General features: G+C 51.1%; 1 protein-coding gene across 1 annotated transcript in view; it reads right to left on the reverse strand.

The window, feature by feature from the left end:
• The window catches only part of JAG1 (jagged canonical Notch ligand 1), a 35,103-nt gene that overhangs the window by 4,838 nt on the left and 9,241 nt on the right, over positions 1–21,024 (reverse strand). The window contains exons 3-20 of the mRNA XM_082645294.1: positions 20,230–20,281; positions 14,810–15,064; positions 13,074–13,134; positions 9,105–9,235; positions 8,749–8,868; positions 8,201–8,314; positions 6,707–6,820; positions 6,023–6,136; positions 5,561–5,607; positions 5,048–5,221; positions 4,498–4,648; positions 3,527–3,691; positions 2,939–3,052; positions 2,330–2,443; positions 2,133–2,246; positions 1,877–1,993; positions 1,362–1,389; positions 819–904 (exon numbers count right to left, since the gene is read on the reverse strand). Coding sequence (XP_082501420.1) covers positions 819–904; positions 1,362–1,389; positions 1,877–1,993; positions 2,133–2,246; positions 2,330–2,443; positions 2,939–3,052; positions 3,527–3,691; positions 4,498–4,648; positions 5,048–5,221; positions 5,561–5,607; positions 6,023–6,136; positions 6,707–6,820; positions 8,201–8,314; positions 8,749–8,868; positions 9,105–9,235; positions 13,074–13,134; positions 14,810–15,064; positions 20,230–20,281 — 2,071 coding nt within the window. The remainder of the gene's footprint in view (positions 1–818; positions 905–1,361; positions 1,390–1,876; positions 1,994–2,132; positions 2,247–2,329; positions 2,444–2,938; positions 3,053–3,526; positions 3,692–4,497; positions 4,649–5,047; positions 5,222–5,560; positions 5,608–6,022; positions 6,137–6,706; positions 6,821–8,200; positions 8,315–8,748; positions 8,869–9,104; positions 9,236–13,073; positions 13,135–14,809; positions 15,065–20,229; positions 20,282–21,024) is intronic.

Raw genomic sequence — 21,024 nt, forward strand, 5'->3', positions numbered from 1 at the left:
GAACAAGGGCCAGCAAAGATCTTGAAAAGGGTCAGCTAGTAAGTATTTTAGGCTTTGCAGGCCATGTAGTCTCCGTCACGACTGCTCAACGCTGTTGCAACATGAAAGCAGCCCTAGACCGTACATCAACAAGGGTGTGGCTGTGTGTCAATAAAACTTTATTTTGGCCCCCAGGCCATAATTTGCCGACTCCTGATTCAGAAACATGAAACAGATACACAGTTCCCCCATCTAGTAGTTCTTGAAGTCCCAGACTTGGGGACCTCAAGGACCAGTAAAACTTTAAATACTTTAGGGACAAGAACACAAAGAAGTACAACTAATCTATCACCTTTTTTGGCAAAAGAAACGGCATGTAAAAAAAGTAGGGAAAAGGCTCAAAATAAAGAATAAACTGTGAACTTCCTGAAAAACTGCACTGCCTGCCTCCATTTTGTTTAATCATTTCACCGGGGCCTGATCAAGCCCTGGAAACCGCAGCCCCAGTGTCCCTTCTGTGGCCTTAGCTCTGTCCCCCGCCAGCATGGCTGTGGCAACGTCCGCTTGCCCATTATTTCATGTTAGTCACGGGGACAGGCACACTCTTTCCTTAGGACCTCAGAGTAGATTAATCACCAAATTCTGTGGCTGACGCTCTCTCCCCTAGAGGAAGGAGGGCTGTGTCCCCCAGGGAGGGGCCGGCCAGGGCCATCTTAATCCCAGCTGGAGGCAGATTACTTGTCAAGGCTACTTAGAACCATGGCCATAATTATTTTAAAGATGAAAACTCTCAGGCTGAGGGTTTGGAGTGGGGAGACCCAGTCGGAGGTGGTCCTTACTTATCCTGCAGTCGGGCCCAGCGAAGCCGGGGGCGCACTCACAGCGGTACCAGTTCTCTCCATCCACGCACGTGCCACTGTTGTAACTAGGAAAGCAAAGACCCCTCGGTCACCACCAGTCCACCACTCCCCCTGCCAGTTCAAAGGTAGCCATGCCAGTTACGATCAGCGGCTCTCACCCCTGCTCACACGCACCACTGCCTGGGAGCTTTAAAAATACTGATGCCTGGGTCCCACCCCCAGAGAGTCTAATATCACAGGTCTCGGTTGCAGCCCAGGCACTGGAACTTACAAATGCTCCCCGGATAATTCTCGCGTGCAGCCAAGGTTGAGAATCACTGCTCTAAATGAGGACACAACCTGACTAAAGTATGGTCCACGGACCAGCAGGATCGGCATTGCCTGGGAGCTTGTCAGAGAGGAGAAATGTGTAGCAGCCCCCAGACTTCCTGCATCTGAACCTGCATTTTAAACAAGGTCCCCGGGAGATGCCCACACGTGTCACAGCCAACAAGTGCCAGCTTAAAAGGTGGCCATGCTTACCAGGGATGAGGACTGCAGTCATTGGTATCTGCAAAGTAAAAACAAGACAACTTAACAGCGAGGCCTTCTTAGCCCTAAGTAAAAACACCAGTGATTTCCACGATACCCAGAGGATAAAGCTGTCGTTAACACCGGCAGAAGGAGCTTAAGACCTCTGCTCAATTGGAAGCAGGCCCACACCACACTTGATCCCGTTCGCCGTGGGACACATGTACACAGGAAGAGGCCCTGGGTGGGGTGGGCAGGGGGTGTGAGAATGGATGGAGACAGGCTGCTGGTCAGACCAGAGCTGGGAACCACGACGCCATCTGTCTCCACTTATCTCCTCGGCGACTTTCTCATGCCCAGGTCAGGGCTGCATCCCATCAAGTCATTAGAACAGACCCAGGTGACGCAGAAGCAGACATCAAACGGCTCTGCTGCTGGTTTCCATTGCCAGTCCCTGGGGGTGTCAGGATGGACTCCCGCAGCCCTCAGAGAGTTCAAGGTGGCAAGCGGGGGCGGGAAACACTCACTCTGCGTACAGATGGGCCCCTCCCAGCCTTCTTTGCAGACACACGTGAAGGACTCGCCATTGACCACACAGGTGCCCCCATTGTGGCAGGGGTTAGGCAGGCAGCTACTGTTTCGGGCTACGAGACAAGAGCAGACAAGGCCACCCTCCCTGAGGATCCAGCGACAGTCTGGAGGGGCAGAAACCAGGTCCCAGGAAACAGTCACAGGCTCACAGGCCCACGGCCCCTGTGAAGCCCAGGGAGGGCAGAAAGGTACCTATGTTACAGGTCGTTCCTTCCCAGCCTCCGGGACACATGCACTTGAAAGCGTCCCCCTCGTCATAGCAGGTGCCACCATTGTTGCACGTAGCCTCGTCACACTGGCTGTCACCTGGAGGAGAAGATCCCGGCGTGAGCCCCTGGCTGGCCCTGCTCATGGAAGACAGGGCAGGATCCCAGCCGGCCACCACTTACGTGAGTGGCAGGTCTTGCCTTTCCACCCGTTTTTACAGTCGCAGTAAAAGTCGTTGACCAGGTCGCGACACGAGCCCCCGTTGTGGCAGGGGTTCTGGCTGCAGTCGTTAATATCTGCAATCAGAGGAGACAGCCGGCTGAAGACGCTCCCAGGTCCATCCATGCCCCGCGACGCCTGAGGACTGCATCTCTCCACCCCCAGCCCCTGCTTTCCACGCCCAGTTCAAAACCAGCAGAGACACCCGGGGGCTTAAACACGGTCACCCTTTCCCAGGAATAAAGGAGCCCCCGACAGGCCACGGAAGTTAAAGTCAAGATGGGCAGAAATGACAACCCAAACAGAAAGATGATCACTTTGCCTGCAAGCGGGGATATCTATCATCCTAATTACAGGGTCTAATTCTATAAGCTCCTCCGCAGAAGTTCCTTCCCGCTGGCTGGCGTCAGCATCAACACAGGCAAAGAGGACACAGGCCATGCCGTCCCAGGGCAGGAACTGTCGGGGTCTCACTCCCAGATATTTCCACGAAGAAGAACGGCTTCCCATGTGGATTCTGTCCTGCCCACACCCCCCAGAGCTGTCTGTCCCCAAAGGACCCCTGAACTCACTGGTCTCACAGTAGGCGCCCTCCCAGCCACCACTGCAGATACACTTGTAGGAGTTGACACCATCGATACAAGTGCCACCATTTTTACAGGGGTTGCTCTCACAGTCGTTAATATCTGTGAAAGGAAAAACAGAAACACAGGTAAACGAAGGAAAAGTAATGCCACCTCCAAGCACTGTTCTATGGGTTTCCCTGCCCCTCCTGAGAAAATACACTGGGCACCTCAACATTTAACTCCGTCAGGACTGTTTCTGAATCCGGTGGGCAGTTTTATCAAGCAGGAGCCTCCAGAGAGCACCCCGTCCCTTTTATTTAATGTCCTCACACTAAGCTACTTGGTGAGAGTGGGGAGGAAACTCCTAGGGAAAGCGGACCACCCGATCTAGTAAGGTTCCAGAACATTCTAAAATAAACGTGCTGAAGACTTAAGAGGCGTCAGTGATCTCGTAAGTTAAACATGACCTCAGTCTTAGATTGTAGATGGTAAACCTGGACTGGTCTCTCCTGAAATGATTCCAGATGCCCCCCAGCTGGGCCGGGGCAGGGTTTGGGGGACCTCGGCCCGTTCCCCGAGGATGTGGGGTCTTACTTTCATGGCAGTACGTTCCAGTGAAGCCTTTGTTACAGTCGCAGGTGAATTTGCCTCCCGACTGACTCTTGCATTTCCCGTGGGGACCACAGACGTTGGAGGAAATGTAGCGCACCCCTTCAGGCGTGTCATTGGAGGCCATGGCCACCGTGCAGCTGTCAATCACTGCGAGACAGACTTGGGGTCAGATCCCCGCCAGGGACCCGAAGACCTGGTGTTCCTGAGCCCAGGACCCACGCCACGCCTGCTCTCCTGGAGCCAGGCACCTTCGCCAGGCTAATGAGGGTAAGAAGCCAGCACCTCAGGGGCCAAGACTGGCAACGTGCCGTGTCATGCAGTGACAGGCAAAGCCGAGACCCCAGGCGGAGAGTTTTTTTTTTTTTAGGCGTTTTCTCCCTATGGAGCCAGGAGCCCACGTGTCTGCAGGCCCTGTTCATCCTCCCTCTACTGATACATCTACCGAATTTGCTGGAAGCTGGCTAAGGAGGAGGAACAGCCTTTCCCTCGATGTAAGGGCACTTACAGCTGCAGGACAAACTTAACAGAACCTGGAAGCCTGAGCCATCTCACACAGCAGCCACAGGCGGCCGTTTAAGTTTAAGTGAATGAAAAGTAAGTAAATCAGGGCTTCTAGTTGCCCTGGTCATACAATAAACGCTCCGGGCCACACGTGTCCCGAGGCTACTGTACCTGACGGTGCAGATATCACCATGGCAGAAAGTTCTACTGGCAGAGGTGCCCTGAGGAATCCATCTCGGCCTTGCATATCAGCGTCCCCCAGAACGGGGATGCTAAATGAATTTCCTTCTCTGCCCTGGGCTACTTGCAGGTATGGTCCCCCCGAACTGGTGGGCCTGAATAGGTTGTTTCCACGTGTTCTGGCTTCCCTCCGAGTGTCACGGGGCGGTGACAAAGGGGCAGAGGACAGCAGCCTTGAAGACAAGCCAGAAGCCTGGCGGGGAGGGAGGTACCTTCACAGGGGGTGGTGCGGCAGTGGTCTTTAAGGTGGGAGCAGTTCTTGCCTTCATAGTCCTCGGGACACTTGCAGAAATAGTCGCTGGCACGGTTGTAGCACTGGGCACCGTTCTGGCAGGGATTGGGCTCGCAATAATCGATGTCCAGCTGCGAGGACCAGGGGCAGGGGAGGGGGGACACAAAGTAAAACAAAGGCGTGATTATGACTCCTCTGGGGCAGCGGCCACTGGAATTTGACCCTTCCGTCTGCTTCTGTTAGGAGAACACCCAGCATGATTTACGGTTGTGTCCTAGCGACTGTCCAGGTACGCGTTTGAGACAACAAGGCAGAATGAGAGAGTGCTGGGTCTGGGATGAAACGGACAAAGAGAAATCGACAGGCTACCGGACAACGGGAAGAAAATCACTCATCTCCCTCCTTCCACGGCGTGTGTCTAGCAGAGATCCCTAGTCAATAGGAGGCTCCAGACAGTGTCGGGAATGGGAAGGGAGTGGGGGGAGACTGCCTGTGAAAACTTGGCCATCGGACGCTCTAGCTCGGCTCACCTGACAGAGGTTTCCAGAGAAACCAGTGGGACACAGACACTGGAATCTGTTGATTTCGTTCTGACAGTGACCCCCGTTGAGACAGGGGTTGCTGGCACACTCATCGATGTCTGTCTCACAGTGATCGCCTGCATAGCCAGGTGGACAGATACAGCGATAACCATTAACCAAATCCTGGAGGGAGGAGAAGGAGGGTGAGAAACACATGCTTTTTTTCTAGGTGCTCCACAAACACAGGGCTTCAGTGGTTCAGCGTGACTGCTGCGCTTCAGCTGATTCACTGAAAGAGATGCCAAACCTCTCCAAATGTGAGAGAGGAATTTCTATGTACATGCCTTCAAGATGACTCCCGGGAGGCTGGGGTAACATGAGCCTGAGTGAAACTTCCAGAGACTCACTTTTCACCTGCATTTTAAAATCGCTCAGGGACAGAGCTTTCCCAGGGTCACATAAATCTTAAGGCTTGTTGTCTGTCAATCACTAAGGTTTTGATATAAGCAAAGATTTACATACCCGACAGGAGGCGTCATTCTGACATTGGCCGAGGCAGTCATTAATATCTAAAAAATAAACAAGTCACCGTATTGGAGGGGCAATTTACATTGAAACTGGGCTTAACTGAAAAGCCTTCTCTGCTCAGGACGGATAAAAACCTCCAATCAGATTTCTTGTGTGCGTCTCGTGAAATAAGGTGATTGGTGGGAACACTCCTTAGTTCTTCCAGACTGAGGTACTGAAACTTCACATCATTGTTTCAGCCACCTTATCAGAGTACAGCCGTGTTTTACCAGCTAATGAGCCTGATAACGTGTATGTTTTCATTTCTGTGCCCATCACTCCCTCTCCAAAAACATTCCCTCTATAAGGTTCTCCTTCCACTACTCAAGTCTTAGACCTGGAGCCTGAGTACGGCTGGCAAACGCCTTCAACACCCCAGTTTCATGAAAATCAAAATTGAAACAGTCTCACACTCACTTATGTCACAATTCTGACCCATCCAGCCCGGGAGGCAATCACAGTAGTAGCTGGCAATCAGATTCTTACAGGATTTGGCATTTACACAAGGTTTGGCCTCGCATTCATTTGCATCTGAAAAACAGAGAGGATGAACAGTGAGAAATGGGGTCCTACCCCACCTCCCCCCTCAAAAAAAACCCACCATACCAATAGTTTGTCTGAAACGAGACATTTTAATAAGCTAGCTAAATAAGAGATACTACTTTGAACATCTGAACAGTCTCCCCTAGCCATGCTCCAGTAAGGAATGCTAATTGATAACATTCCAGCTGCTGTTAACAACTAGCCCCCGACAGGACAGAAGAAAGCCACTAGGCACTTCTGTGCAAAACCCAGCGCAGCCTAGTTGCTGGGATTTAATAGTGGCAAAAAAGAATGCAGACAGCTCATTCCTCGTGAGATCATCCCCGTTTGGAACCCAGCTGAACACTCCTCGGACAGACGATTGACATGGTTCAAGGAATCCCACGACTTTCCCACAGGGCCTCAAAGAGCCAGGCCATTTGCATGCGAGTTATTTCTTCCAGGCCCGCTGGCTGGACCCCTAGATAATAAATGACTTCTCGGTACGATGGCACGCAAACTTGCACATCTCCCTTAATCGCTCGGATCAAGCCAGGCCCGGTGCAGGAATTCTCTTACCTAACTGGCACGTTTTGCCCGTCCATTGGGGCGGGCACACGCACTTAAATCCGTTAACCAAGTCCTGGCAGGTGCCCCCGTGGGAACAGTTATTTGGAGAACAGTCATCAATGTCTGTTCGACAAAAAGAGGAGAGGGTTGGCAATTTAATCTCAATCCATTTGACAATTAGATAATTTAATACCACCCCTCACATGAGGGGCCTTCACTTAAGAGCCAGACACCTGCTGCAAGTGACTGCTACGATGACGATAAGGCCTGATTTTAGCTTTAAATCCCCCACTGGCCCAGTTCATTTAATCCGCAACCTGAGCGGGCGGGAGACCAGCTGGATCCCCGGAGCATCAGCCCTGGGTAACTCAGGACATCTCTCTCTGCCTACCCTTTATTTTTAAAGAAAAGTTTCATCATGGCACAGAGGTAACTAAGGAGAGGTAAGGAAAAATAACTTCTTCGCTGGTGAAGAAAAAATCATATTCTTGTTTACTCACAGACTTTTCCCAAAATCACATGCCTGGAGTGCCCAACCTCCCCCTTCTGCACTAGACTCCCGAGGCCTCTTAGCGATTCATCTCCTGCCCGTGTAGGAGGTGCCAGGCTCTCCTCATGAACCTGCTCACCGAGCCTTCCCACCCCTAGGAGATGGGAATTGCTACTCTCCCGTTTAAACAGGGCACAGGTTGGCAGTGACCACAGTCTCACAATGGTGACAGGTGGCGGGGCCATGGTGCCAGCCCAGGTGATCCAACCCCGGAACCCAGCTCCTTAACCGTGCTGCATGCTGTTCTCAGGGGGCTGATGACCGTGGACCTCGGGCCTGGCTGCACCTCTGAAATCCAGGAGCTTGTGTGTGTTTTGTTTTTTGTTTTTGCTGCGCTGCATGGCATGTGGGAGCCTAGTTCCCCGACCGGGGATCGAACCTGCGTCCCCTGAACTGGAAGCTCGGAGTCCTAACTGTTGCACCACCAGGGAAGTCCCCAGGAGCCTGTGGAAGGTACGAACTCCCCAATTCCAAAGGAAAACCGTAGGACCCAGAGACCTGTACTGGGAAGCACTGGGGTAGTCCTTGTGTGCGGCCAAGTCCCGCAGCCACTGTCACTCTGTAGCCCTGGGTCCCTCTTTCAAAATTTGTCCCCACCATGAAATTCAGTAGTGACGACCTCCCCCGCAGGCATCCTCTGTACAGCTTCGAGGAGAATAACCGTGATTCAGTTCAGAGGAGGCACAAGTCCAGGGAGAAAGACGCAGCTACCCCACGAGCGAGTTTCTTCCAGTCAGAGATGCATGTGCTAACTTAGCGGGGTGCCTTAGGATGGGGATGCCAGGAGACTTCCAAGGGCAGAGGCCGGAAGCTCAGGCCAGCCTCCCCACCAGACCCCCTCCCACCGAGACAGACCCATCACTGAGACGGACGTGGGACCCACAACCCTGTATCTTGACACAATACCCCCCTCCCCCCGCCAAGAAAGGACACAGGCCAAAACGCAGACTTACTTGTGGAGCACGTGGGGCCGGTCCAGCCCGGAGAACACTCACACTCAAACCCCAGGGAGGTCTCCTTGCAGCTGCCTCTGTTGTGGCAGGGATCAGAGAGGCAGGCGTGTTCCGCTGTGGACACCAGCACAGCAGTCAGCAAGGGGCACCCACCGAGAGGCTACCTAGCTCTCCCCGGCAACCAAATCCCACACCTGGGCCACCAGCTCCAGCTCGTTTCAAGAAATCAAAGCAGGTGTGGGACGTAACCCCGCTGTGTCTGGGGCGGAAAGGAAGTCATCTTTCTTGCTAAGCTCTCCGGCCCCATTTCTCCAAGCTTCTGACCTGAGAGCTGGGTCACTGCCCTGTACACGCCGCCCCCGATGCAATCAGCAGCACCCAAACCACCTGAGCAACTAGACAGAGGTTTCAAAGACCCACGGAACAGCTGGGAGGACAGGTCTTAACGTTGGAGGATATTTTCATCTTTTGACGAGTCCCTAAGGGTATTTAAGCTGAGTGTACAGAAAAATTAGACAAAGGGATCTCACTGTGCCTGGACCACTTACCAATTTCACAGTTGGGTCCTGAGTACCCCTCGGGGCATGAGCACTGATATTTGTCAGGCCCCGTGTTGCTACAAGTTCCCCCGTTGAGACACGGCTGGTGGGTCCCGCAGTAGTTGAGATCTGCCAAAAAGACCCCAAAGAAGTCACTCAAAGACCAGAAACACTGTGTTCCTAGACCCATTCCTCTTTTAAAAACTAAAACCGAGGGAAACTGACCCAGATTCACAGGGTTAAAGGCAAATTCAAACAGATTTAGAATAAAAGCCCCTGCAAATAAAAATAAATGACAGTACAAACCAAATCACCCACGCCCCACCCCCGACCTCCAGCTCCGCCCGGGCCCTCCCCAGACATACCTTTGTCGCAGAGCTGGCCACCCCAGTTGGTCTCACAGAGGCACTGCCAGGGCTCGTTACAGGTGCCGTGGACGCACCCTGGGTGTGGGATGCACTTGTCACAGTACAGGCCCTGCCAGCCATACTGGCACCTGGGGACACACAGCAAACCCTGCTTTACCCTTTAGAACTTGCAGGGAGATCGGAGCCAGAAAAACACAAGGATGCAAAGCCCAGGCTTGCTGTTTCTGGTGACAGGATGGTAGACTGTCAAGGTCTGTCCGGGGGTTCCCTCTAAGCAAACGTTTTCCCAGTTGGACTGAGGTCCCCTCCCAGGCGACTCCCAACAAAAGGAGGGCTGTTTGGGGAGAGGCCAGCACTGGGCTGCCCTCCACAAAGCCCCTCTCTCTTCTCAGGCTCCCCCATGAGCCCAGGGTGGAGGCTTGGAATAAATCAACCCCTGGGGGGAAGGAAAGGGCTCTCCCTGCAGTGACAATAGCCATGCGAAAGCCTCTGCAGACGCAGCCCTTTGGGCAAGTTTTACACAGCAGCTCGGCTGGGCTGTGTCTCAGCAGCAAGTCGGGACCCCAGCACACAAAAATGCACCAAGACACCAAGTGCGGTAGGAAACTGCCTCCCAAGGAGGCTCCCTGAAATCAGACAAGGAGGGAGAGGGGCACACTTCCTTGGAGAGATGGGGTAGGATCTCTGAACCCATTTCTGCAGGGAGGACGAGGAAAGCAACAGCGCTTGGAACCATTTCCGTACATGATTTATGACCCGCCGCCCTCGTGGCTACTTAGGCTAATTTATTTTATAGTTATTTCTCACTTTGCACACACACACACAAAGTCAACTTGGTTTATCTCATATTGGGGAAGGGAGTCGAGTTTCCTTTATAAGCGCCTCATTAATCGGACTCTTTAGAGGCCAAATGGTGCCTTTGATCCCCAAACAAAAACACAAACATACACCTTCACCTGGGGCAGGGGCTCAGATACTCTCCCCTCAAGTTTCAAGCCCTCTGAAACTCTAACTGCCTTCTCAGAAATCAAGCTCTAGCAAACAGGAGCTGGTCTCGGGGCACGGGGGCCAGCCCACAGTGGAGTGAAGGTGGGGTGAGCCAGAAACAGCGACCAGCAAATATTTCCATGACGGGACCCGGGAAAGCCATGGTCAGAATCGCCTCCCCCGCAAAGAAGGAAAGGCTTTCTGCGTCCAGAGAGCTGGAGGTGGGCTAAAAGTCCTTGTCATGGGAAAATTACAGGGATCCAGCTAATCGCTAATCATCCACGGCCCGGCCGAGAGTCAACTCAGCCCCTGAGAATTCTGACTCACCACTTCCTAACTTCTAAAAGCAAGCCATCCACGCCCCAATACAAAGAACCACCAGGCTGTGTGGTTTAAAAATCAGACAGAGGATTCTGGTTTATCTAAAACGAAACTCTGGTCTAAAGGACAAGGCACTGTTAAAGGAGTAAAATAAGAACAAAGTAAATCCTCTGGTAGAAGTTTTTTTAAAAAGTGGACACTCAAGTTAGTGGGAGGTCACAGGGATGCCTTTGGTAAAAGACTGATGTTCTCAGTTTGAAAGGTAGATATTAAGAAGGAACGGATTGGGAAATAGCATTATTCGTAGTCTTTCCCTCATTCCCTTCCAGATGAAGGATCACGACACCTCTTCAATTTGCTTGATAAAAGGAATAAGAGGCAGCTGAGGACCCGCCTCAGCTCTTAATTAGCAAGAGCTGGATACCCAAGCATAAGAAAGGAACCACAAGAGGCCCTGGATGACTTCAAAAGAAAACAAATAAAAATACTGACCCTAAAAGAGGCATCCACAAGGTTATCCCAGTTTAATAATATATGATTAAGGTTCTCATGAGAAATTGAAGTGACTTTCCTCATAGGATGATTCATAATTGAGTCTGATATTATTGGCAGGCTCACAATAAAGCAAGACTGTGCACCCAGAAAAAGGGATTCCAGGTCGACCTGGGAGCAAGAGAAGCAGTAAAGTTTTCTCATGTGGGGGAAAGAACAAGACAAAACACACCTCTGTAATACACGATCCAAAGGACAACTTACAGGTAACTTGCCATCAGCTATTTCTGGAGCAGGACGCAACCAGAACTTCCTTGGTGAGAAGGTTCTGTTTTGATTTTTCTTTCAAGGGAAGGAGAAGGAGATGGTCTGGGAGACCATGCAAATGATGTGTGGGAAAGTCACACCTTAAGTAAATAAGGGCCTGCGAGTCCAGGCAGGGAGTGGGAGGGAGACTTCGAAAGAGAAAGGCCTAAACTCTGGAAACAAAGCCTGCTGTTCTGGCTGGGAGGGCCCTCCCCAGGCAGCAGTGTGTTTATTCTGATGACAGGAGCAGAAATCGAGGTCGCCCTCGGCTGATACTCATCTGAGCTGAGCAACCGCGTGCTGAGCACGGAGCGGGCGCAGCAGAGTCCCTGAGAGCACGGCTGATCTGACTCTCGGGAACGACCTTCACAAAGCAGCGCCTGCCCCCAAGCTTGACAGTAACACTGTTAAATACCACAGTCTGCTGCCACCAGCGATGGGGGTTCGCAGGCGAAGCCCTTCAGTCTTGCAGAAAGTAAACTTATCTTTCTGAAGGGCAGGAAGAGACAATGTCAGGCCAGCCTGGTTTTGTTTTACTTCCAGCTGCCTTGATTCCCACTTCAGCTTCAAGCCCCAGAGCTCAGAGCTCCCCGCTGCATGGGAGGGGCGCTGCGGTGGCGGGTGCACAAAGGTACGGAGGACCACAGGGGTCTTCAGGATTTTTGGAGTGGCGAAATCCTGTGGCTGTGCTCAGCCTGTCGAAATGCAGATTTCTGGGCCCAGCCTAGGGACTGGGGTTCCGTGGGTGTGGGGTGGCACCCAGCAACCTGCATTTCCACATGTCCCTGGTTAACTCAGGGAATGACACTCTGAGTACTGAGGTTTGGGGGCAGTGAATCCCAAAGTACGGTCCCCCCCACCAGCAAGAGCAGCACTGCTGGGGGCTTGTTAGAAATGCAGAGACTTGAGTCCACCCCAAGCTATGGAATCAGGATCTGCGTCATCACTAGAGCCCCAGGTAACGGCAGTTTGAGATGCACTGGTTTAGACTAAGGATTCCTAAGCTTCCCTGGGCTCAAACTGGGGTAGCTTTGGGGGAAAACATGACAGGCCCAAAGGAAGCATTGAGTGTCACATTAAATCTGCTAATCCTTCAGATTTGGGAGGAGAGTAAAGTGGGCGATCATGTCAAAATGCCACAGACACCAACAGTATTTCCTGAAACAAGCCTTTCCCAGATTGGCATGATGTACATTTCAAGAAGTTCCAAAACCTGTAATCGGGAAGCCGTGGGGGAGGTCTCCATTTGGCTTCTTGCATTGTCCGGGACCATAAAAGAACAGACTTCAAAGGCCAGCAGCAAAAGTCTACATTCATCAGGCTCAACTGACAAGATTCCAGCGCAGCCATTAACCTCTCAGCACCGGCCAGGCTCCCGCCTGCAAAGGGGCCAGGAGATTGTCCTAATCCCATTCTAAAGAATGCTCCACTTTCCCCTATTGATGGGAAAAGTGGGGGAGGGCTGGGAGACAGAAAACCAGGCGGGGGCTGGGGGGTGGAGGAGGAGAGAGACCGCCGCAAAAACCAAACCCACAGCCCTCCATCTAGTCCATTAGCACTTTAAGGGGAAGATTATAAAAACGAGTTATCAATTTACAGAACCGTTAATACATGAAGTCACTGACTATGCCCAGAAGAGTTTTTTTTTTCCCCCCAAGAGAAAAGCGTGTGCATTTCACTGGACAGCTGGTATAATTTAATAAGCTTCGGATGTGCCTACTTGAAAAAAAAAATTTTTTTTTTTTTTTTGGTAACGCTTTCTTGTCCTCCAAAGTAAAAGAGGCGTATTCACAATAAAGTCAGTCCTCCTCTTGTATTAAAGGGATCATTATTAGGAAAAAAATGAGTTTAGTTGTTTACCTGCAGTCACCTGGGAGTTTGCAAGACCCATGCTTGGGGCTGCAGCCCTGCCGGCAAATAGCTGTAAAAAAGCAAAAAACACAGAAGGAGGTGTCAGCACACTGCCAGTTTCTTGCACTGTCACCATCATGAGAATGGCCTTGTCCATTAAGCCAACAAAATCCACTATTTTAAGAGATCTCGTATCAAGCCCACTGTAAGGAGAGGAAGACGGGAGGTGCCCCAAGAACAAACCCAGCTTTAAACTTCAAGGCCATGCTAGCAGACCCTCAAACATGATAGCATTTGGGGACAAAATGCAGGCAAGCAGGTGGGGCAAGGGGAGCTTTACGGAGTCTCTGAACAATAGCTGCGCTGCTCCCGGTCAATTCCCACCCTCGCCAAAAGCAGAAAGGAGGTCTAATCCTTCCTCAACTCTGTCATCTTCCCCACTCTGTACCCCAGCTTCCTCAGAACCCTCTGACCAAATGCCTGGTATCTCAAAAATCCCATGGGACTCACAAAGCCAACCAGCCCGGCTTCACTTGGCAGGCTAATCCACGGGCCAGATCTGGTGGTACTTTTGTTTTTGTTTTTTCTTTTTTTTTTGCAAAGTATCCACACAAAACCATTCTGCTTCCTTTACTGAAAAAAGTTTTTGAACAGACATTAAAAAATAGTAGGCAGATACTTTTTAAGTAATTGTTACTGATTTTTAGGATACCAACTATTTAAAATACGTTGTATCAATCCTTTCATTTGGATCCCAGAAAGGCCATCCTTTTCACTCTTGTCTCTAATTATTTAAGAAAGCAATATTGCCCAGGAGACCTGCAAATTCCTCTCTTTGCCTTACCCTTCAGTCACAGTTCAAAAATTCGTTTTTCAACTTGAGTTTATCTTAAAGGAATTTACCAAATTATGTGAACTAAGCAGAGTGCGTTAATGTTCGTGAGGGCCTATTACATGGTTGACTAGAATTATACACCAATTTGCTATGAATTAGAAGCTTTGTAAAGGTAAAGACCACAGATGATTCTGTGAACATCTGTATTCCAATAGACGGGGCTGGGACAGTAGACAGGAGGTCTGGAAGTTTATCCCACTGTGGAGGCGTTCAGTTCACCACTCGCCCTCAATACCACGGCCCCCAGAGATGCCCAGTGAAAGCTGCCGTAAGCTGCCGTAAGGCCATCCTGAGCCAAGGGCTGTCATTTTTCACAAGCTGTTCAGACATTGGCTGGGCTAACCCAGTCCACCTGGCATCTGTTTCGCGTTGGATGCCTTAAAACGCAGAGCCTGAGAAGGGGGTTCGGGTACAGAGAAAGAGGTAGAGGGCAGCAGATGGGCAGGGCAAGAAGCTGAGCAAGAATGTGGTCTCAGCGGGAGCCTGGCCTCAGCCTGATCCCAGGGGAAACTCTGGAGTGTGAACTGTAGCCCAGGGTTAACGCAAAGGGGGCTGTGGCCTTCTTACGCCCATGTCAGCCATTCACAGACTGTGAGCTGGCAGGACGGGGCGTGGAGTGGCACCTGTTTGGCCAAGGACAACGCTCCAGAGAAGGAGATGTTGTTAGCAGCCAATGCTCAAAGCATCTGGGGGATGGGGTACCAACAGCATCTTCGTGCTTCAGGCCTAGAAAACAGCCCAAATCTCACCATACCCAAGAAAGCCACCTGATGGCAGGGGGGTGAGAACATGACACCCAAAGTGACAGCCATCAGTAGCTGGTTAACCCACCAGGCACGCCCACACACACCTTTGTTACATTCAGGGCCCATCCAGCCTTCCATGCACGTTTTGTTGCCATTCTGGTCACAGGCATAGTGGCCAAAGAAGTCGTCTCTGGGTCGGCAGAACTTATTGCAGCCGAAGCCATAGTAATAGTCATCACAGGTCACACGGATCTGATACTCAAAGTGGGCAACCCCCGTGTTCTGCTTCAGCGTCTGCCATTGCCGGCTGGGGTTGATCATGCCTGAGTGAGAAGCCTTTTCAATAATGCTGTCGGGTTCTAGAGGCAAAAAAAAAAGGGTTAATCACACCAACACTTACATCAGATATCAGAGCTTTCTCCCCCGACCATTTTGACGCCTTTTAATAACAACAAATGCACACGGCACAAAATTCAAACAACACAAAAGGGCAAAAAGTGAGCCATTCATCTCCCTCCCCATCACACATTTACCCTTTTTACTGGGCATGTAGTATTTCTTCGTCTGGAAATAAAGTGAAATCATTTACCTAGTTCCCAACATGTGCACTGAGGTTGTTTTGGCCTTTGGCTATTAAGCAAAGCCACAGGGAACATCCTTGAACATATTACCTGTATGTGGTTCTAGAAGAAAGAAATACCCCAGAAATGGAAGTGCTGGATCGAAGAAGACACACACAACCAACACACTTCCGCCCAGAAAACCCAAACCACCAGGAACAAAAGTCCCATCTGTCTGCCCTCCCACCAGCAAAGGAAACTGTTACCCAAGAGCAGTGCCAACACTGCGTTATCAGACTTTCTGATTTAATGGGTATTTAATTAAGTGATGGTGAGCACCCTTTCGACAAAACCATGTGTATAGGCTCCTCTGAACTTCAATCTGTTTCTCTCCTTTGCCAACTTTTCTATTGCGCTGTTTGGTCATACTGGTTTGCAAAAGCTCTTTACATGTGATAGAAAGTGACCCCTTATGGAAGGCTATTCTTGAGGAAATTTCATTATTCCAGGTAAAGGTTAGCAATCTTTCTTTTCGGGTTTTAGAGTTTTGTGTCTTGCTCTAGAAAGGCTGTGTCTATTTCCAAACTTCACTGGAAGCCAAAGAGTAATTTTTTTTTAATTATAAACTTTGCCACCTCTTAAGCTGGCATTTAAATAACAATACCACGAACTTGATGCATTTCACCTTTCACCTTTGCCCAGAAGGCATATGGGAAAAGCATTCATCCCAGTTTACAGACAGGTAGACTAAAGGTTTTTTGGAGCCAAGTCAGGCTCCTTAAAGAGTGCCTACTGAGGAAAAGAGACACGCCTGGGGCCCAAACAGCTCCAGGAGGAAGAAGTGGTCCCTGCCCTGGGGTCACCTATCACTTAGTATGAGAAGAGACAGGTACAAAAATAGCTCCAAACTCCAGGTGCCAGGAGTTCAGGGGAGGGGCGTGAAAAGGAAACGAGGCCCCGAGTCAGCACCCACCCTGGTCCTGTGTTTGTTTTCTTAAACCTGCCAGCACCAACCCTTGACACCCTGTCAAATTCAAGGCCACCTTGGAGAGACCGTTAGCAACTGCTTGCAGTGTCTTTGTGATTCTTATCCACCTACACCCCTGATTTTCTAGGCCTAGGGCCTGTGCTCATCTGCAAGGCTAGGCAAACCCCACAGGTGACCAGGAGACGGGCACTCCTGGGCAGCTTCAGCCACACTCCACTTCCAACAGCGCCCCAGCCCTCATCCTCTGGGCTCTTTACCTGTGGGCAAGACGGGCCTTGAACAAGCCCGCATACCTGCAGACCTACACCCTGGCATGCACGAAGCACTTGCAGAGGACGCTTTCCTAACCTGAGTTTTGCAAATAAACACAGGCCAAAGAATGACAAAAATGTCCCTGCATTAACTGTGTGCTTCCTCTGCTGGTTCAATGAAAAAGTGTAGTGAGCTATTACCATGTGATGATGAGATCTTAATAAAGGGATTACTTAAACACACTAGCCATGGCTCCTTCTCAGGCAGGCTGCAACAACAAACAATTCAGACAAGAGTCCGGGGTAATCCTAAAGGCACAGGCTGACATGTCAGTCAGTGGTTTGGTATGCTTTCTATTTCCAGGAAGTGTTGTGAAGACATCATTTCAGAATCCTCAATGGGGCTAACAGGTCTGTATAACTAACTTCACACCTGTGTGACAGATTTTTCCTAAGGGCCCAGAGGGGGTTGAGTGTGTCTGTGACGCGCTTTCTGGCATCTGGGTTACAGAGATGCTTCTTTTAAGCTGCTGTCGCTGAATCACACTTCCTATCAGCTCAGGGCATTACCAGTGTTTCTGGGGTAGTTCAGTTGATAGCCCAGCTTTTAAGATTGGAAGGGGAAGGGATGTGGGAACAGATGTATATGTATGACTGATTCACTTTGTTATAAAGCAGAAACTAATAAAAAAAAAATTGGAAGGGGATATTGCCAGGCCTTCCTACAACCTTGAATTGCATGAAGATGGAGCACAAAGAACCCACAACAGCCTTGCAGGCCAAGGAGGAGGGGATGAGAGGCGAGTCTGAGCAGAATCCTGGAACCACGCCAACCACAAACCTTAACCAAGAAGGCTTAACCAAGAAGGCTACAGTATAAGGAAAACCTGGACCTAAGTATGCCAACCTGTGTTTACATATCTATTGATCAGAACGAGAAACTGAAATAATTTGCTCTGGGGGAGAGAGTAAAATCTGCATCCTTATATAGTGCAGTCCTGAAATGCAATAGCAATGACCTTGGAGGGCTGGCCTCAGAAAATACTTTCTAAAACGTACATCACTTGGGCCAGGCTCTGCTCCCGAGGGTTCATTGCAGAGCTGACGTGAGAAGGAATTCTCTGTTCCCAAGCTCAGGGCTCTGCCTCTAATCTGAAGCCTTGTTTGGTCCCCAAAGAGCAGCCAACCCCAGTTGGGTTGCTACACATCCTCAGCGTCTGCTCTCATGGAGGACAGTGCCTTGGGAGGGACAGAGGGTGAAGAGAGTAAAAGCAAAACATTCCAGGCAGTGTGAACAGCATGTGCAAAGGCCCTGAGGCAGGAGAGAATGTGATGCATTTGAGGACAGAAAGTTGACTGGTGGGGTTTGAAAGAATACAGGTATGACAGATGACAACGTGGCATGTGAGATGGAGCTGGCAGGGAGACAAGACTGGGCCATGTAAAGGGCTTTGGGGCCACACAAAGATCTGTCCCAAGGGCAACAGGAAGTTACCAAGTGGCTCTCAGTAAAGGTGACACTCAAACGTTATGCTCTGAAAAGATGAAGATGGCAGGAGAATGGAGAAAGTGCTGGAGGTGGACCAGAGTAGATGGGGGTGCATTAATTCAGCCGCTACTGTAAGAATTCAGGCGTAAGCAGATGGTGACATGGACCATGGTAGCAGCAGGGGAGCTAGAGGGAGGCAAACCCAGTCAGGACTGGGTGTGGAGCACTGAACATAAGATTTTCAGAACTTGGAGGTGGAGTAGATACTGATGCTAAGAGAGGGTGGTACACAGGGGGTGCTGTCCAGATTTCTGGCTTCTGGTACTGGGCGTTCAAATGCTGGTGCCAGTCATCCATAAAGGGCCCTAGGCAGGCTCTGCTTTTGGGGAGGGAAGATGACACATTTGGTTCTGAATACGCTGGAATCCGAGATACCTTGGAAGCATCGCAAAAGGGAGGCTGGACAAGCACGTGGATAAGCCACTCCCAGCAAACCCCCGTTCCTCCTCACCAGGGTCACAAAAGTGAGGCTCAATGCCCTGCAGTGGGCATTCCGTGACTTTGAGGCAACCCCTCTCTTCAAGAGTAGAGGTCTGAAAGCCCTTTATCTCTACCCCAAGTCTTCCTGCATCCTTCCAGTGATTTTACCTCCCAGCAAGAGAGGAGAGGCTCCAGAACCCCAAAATGGGGCACACGACCGTGGGCAGCTCTGGAGGGGCACCAGCTTCCCGGAGGAACAGCTACCTGACCCGTGGGCTGGTGGAAGGCCCAGGAAGGGCCCTGCAAACACTAGGGGCCCCTTGCACACCCTGACAGGTGTCCTAACCCAGCCTTGCCAGGAGCCAGGGTCAACCTCAAGGATGCTCATGCCACCAGCCAGCCTGTGTTAATATCTGCACCAGGACATCTGAAGAGCCTGTTTCCCCCTCCCCATCCCCCATCTTCCCAATGTACAGTTACCATCGTAAGCAGGTCAGTGACATAACGCTCACCCAGCCCACAACGCGTGTGGCAGGGGAGGAAACAGAGAACAAACAGGTGCCCATGACCCTGACTGGCATCAGCCACAGCCCAGGCAGGCCACTGCCTCCCCTCCCTCCACCAACAGTGGGACGGGGGTATCACTCAGGGAGGAAGGTCCACGGATCTGGACTTCAGATGCCAAAGCACAAGGAGTGACCCAAACGGCCTGGAGCTTCTGGCAACCGGGGCTCAGAAGGGATCGAGTGGCTCAAGGTGGTCCAGCAAGACAATTGGGCAGTGGCTGCCTCTTGGATTCCAGGCCCTCACTGTGCCCTCTCTGGTTATTCACCAGTCCCAGAGTCAGGAAGAAAAAAGCAAGGTGAGAAGAGCGGGAAATGTTCTTAGCAGCAAACACACCAAGGGTCAGAGAGGATGAGACACGCAGAGGGATGGGATGGGGGGCGTGCACAGAGACACCAGGCCGGTCAACCCCTCCTCTTGTGCAGACTCAGATTTCAGCGTGAATCAAGTTTTCCCATGACAACCACCCAGATCCTGCTGGCAAAAAGGGAACTGGCTGGCAGTCTCAGCGAGGGAGGGGAAACGTATTTTGAAGCTACAATCCAAGAGCAAAGACTCCGTTCTAAGCCAGACAGATGCTGCCGTTTCTACTGGCATCCTCTAGGGCTTCCCCGGACCCCAGCACCCGCCCACCCCCAGCAGCCCTGAAAAGCAGCTTGCGCTGAGAACAGAGCCACCTTTCAGAAGGGGACAAGGGCAGTGTGATGGCCATGAGGCACTGGAACACCTGTCATGCACAGTGTGGGAAACCCTGACCGGCTGGGGGCTCACCTGCCCAAGGAGTGAAATTCAAGGTCTGTCTTTAGAGCCCAAAGCCACCTCTTCGGGCTTTATCTTTCCGATGGGAGATTAAATGCTCACTTAAAGTTTAAATGGACTTTTAAAAAGTCACTACTTTGATCCTTTCGCAAGTCTACAAGGTTTTAGAGTTGTAAAACCATTAAGATCTCTATCCCAAAGATAATCTAGGGGCCTTATTCAGGGACTGAGTTAACTGGCCATCTGTCCTGGCCACTTAATATTCCAAGTGAAAATTCTAGGGGAAGTGATGGAAAAAGACTCCACAGAGAGGTCTGGGGGGGGGTGGTGGCAGAAGAGCTCTGAAGTAGCCTGGGGACAGCTCTGACAAGCACCGGGTGCCAAGCTCTGTGCTTCCCGACTCACGCGCTCAGCCCATGGCGGTGATACTTACGGACAGTGTCATTGCTGGAATCCCACGCCTCCACAAGCAAAGTGTAGGACCTCTGTAACACAGATAAACAACAGCTCAGTATTCAGAAACGGGGGTCAGCTCTCAAAGGTCAGGCCTTCTCGGCCTCCCTGCACGCCCTGCCAAACAAAACCATGCAGCCAACATGGAAACTGTATTTGCTGTCGAAGGGAGGTCTTGGGTGTTTAGGTCCAGACCGACTCCCCACCCCTCCCCCTAGCACCCACCCCAGGGTGACAAAAGACACCGGCCCCCCCGTGGTCCTCATGCAGGCAGCCTAAAGTCCCGACCAAAAAATGCCATCTCCCTAGACTTGTGCACACTTTGCGTAATGCTTTTCCCAAACTTTCCAGACTCTAACCCTGGTGGCTTGAGAAAACCACACAAAGAATTGATTCTAAGCTAACCTAACCAGGTGTTTGTACCTGGGAGTGGAGGCGCTCACCCAGTGAGGAGGGCTAGGGATTGCTGTTACACTCTGGGCCCTGGTGGGGAGGTCCCCAGGGAGGCCCCTTTTCCTTGCAGAACCCCTTTGAAAGCCCTGTCTGTGTGAGACCATCTCGGCTCCCACAAGTATCAGGTGACTCCAGGAAGCAGGGCGGGGGCGGGGGGGGGGTAGGTGCAAATAGACTCTGAAGACAAAGGCGGTAACCTAACTTGGGGGTGCAGGGGGGGCGGACTCTAGGGACCAAAGTATAAAAGGAAGAAAGAGCTGCACCCCATGGGTTGTATTTATTGATAAACTTATCTGTCAATAAGATCTAACATTCCAGGAAT

Source organism: Mesoplodon mirus (genome assembly GCF_964341445.2).
Source record: "Mesoplodon mirus genome assembly, chromosome: 15".
Classification (NCBI taxonomy): domain Eukaryota; kingdom Metazoa; phylum Chordata; class Mammalia; order Artiodactyla; family Ziphiidae; genus Mesoplodon; species Mesoplodon mirus.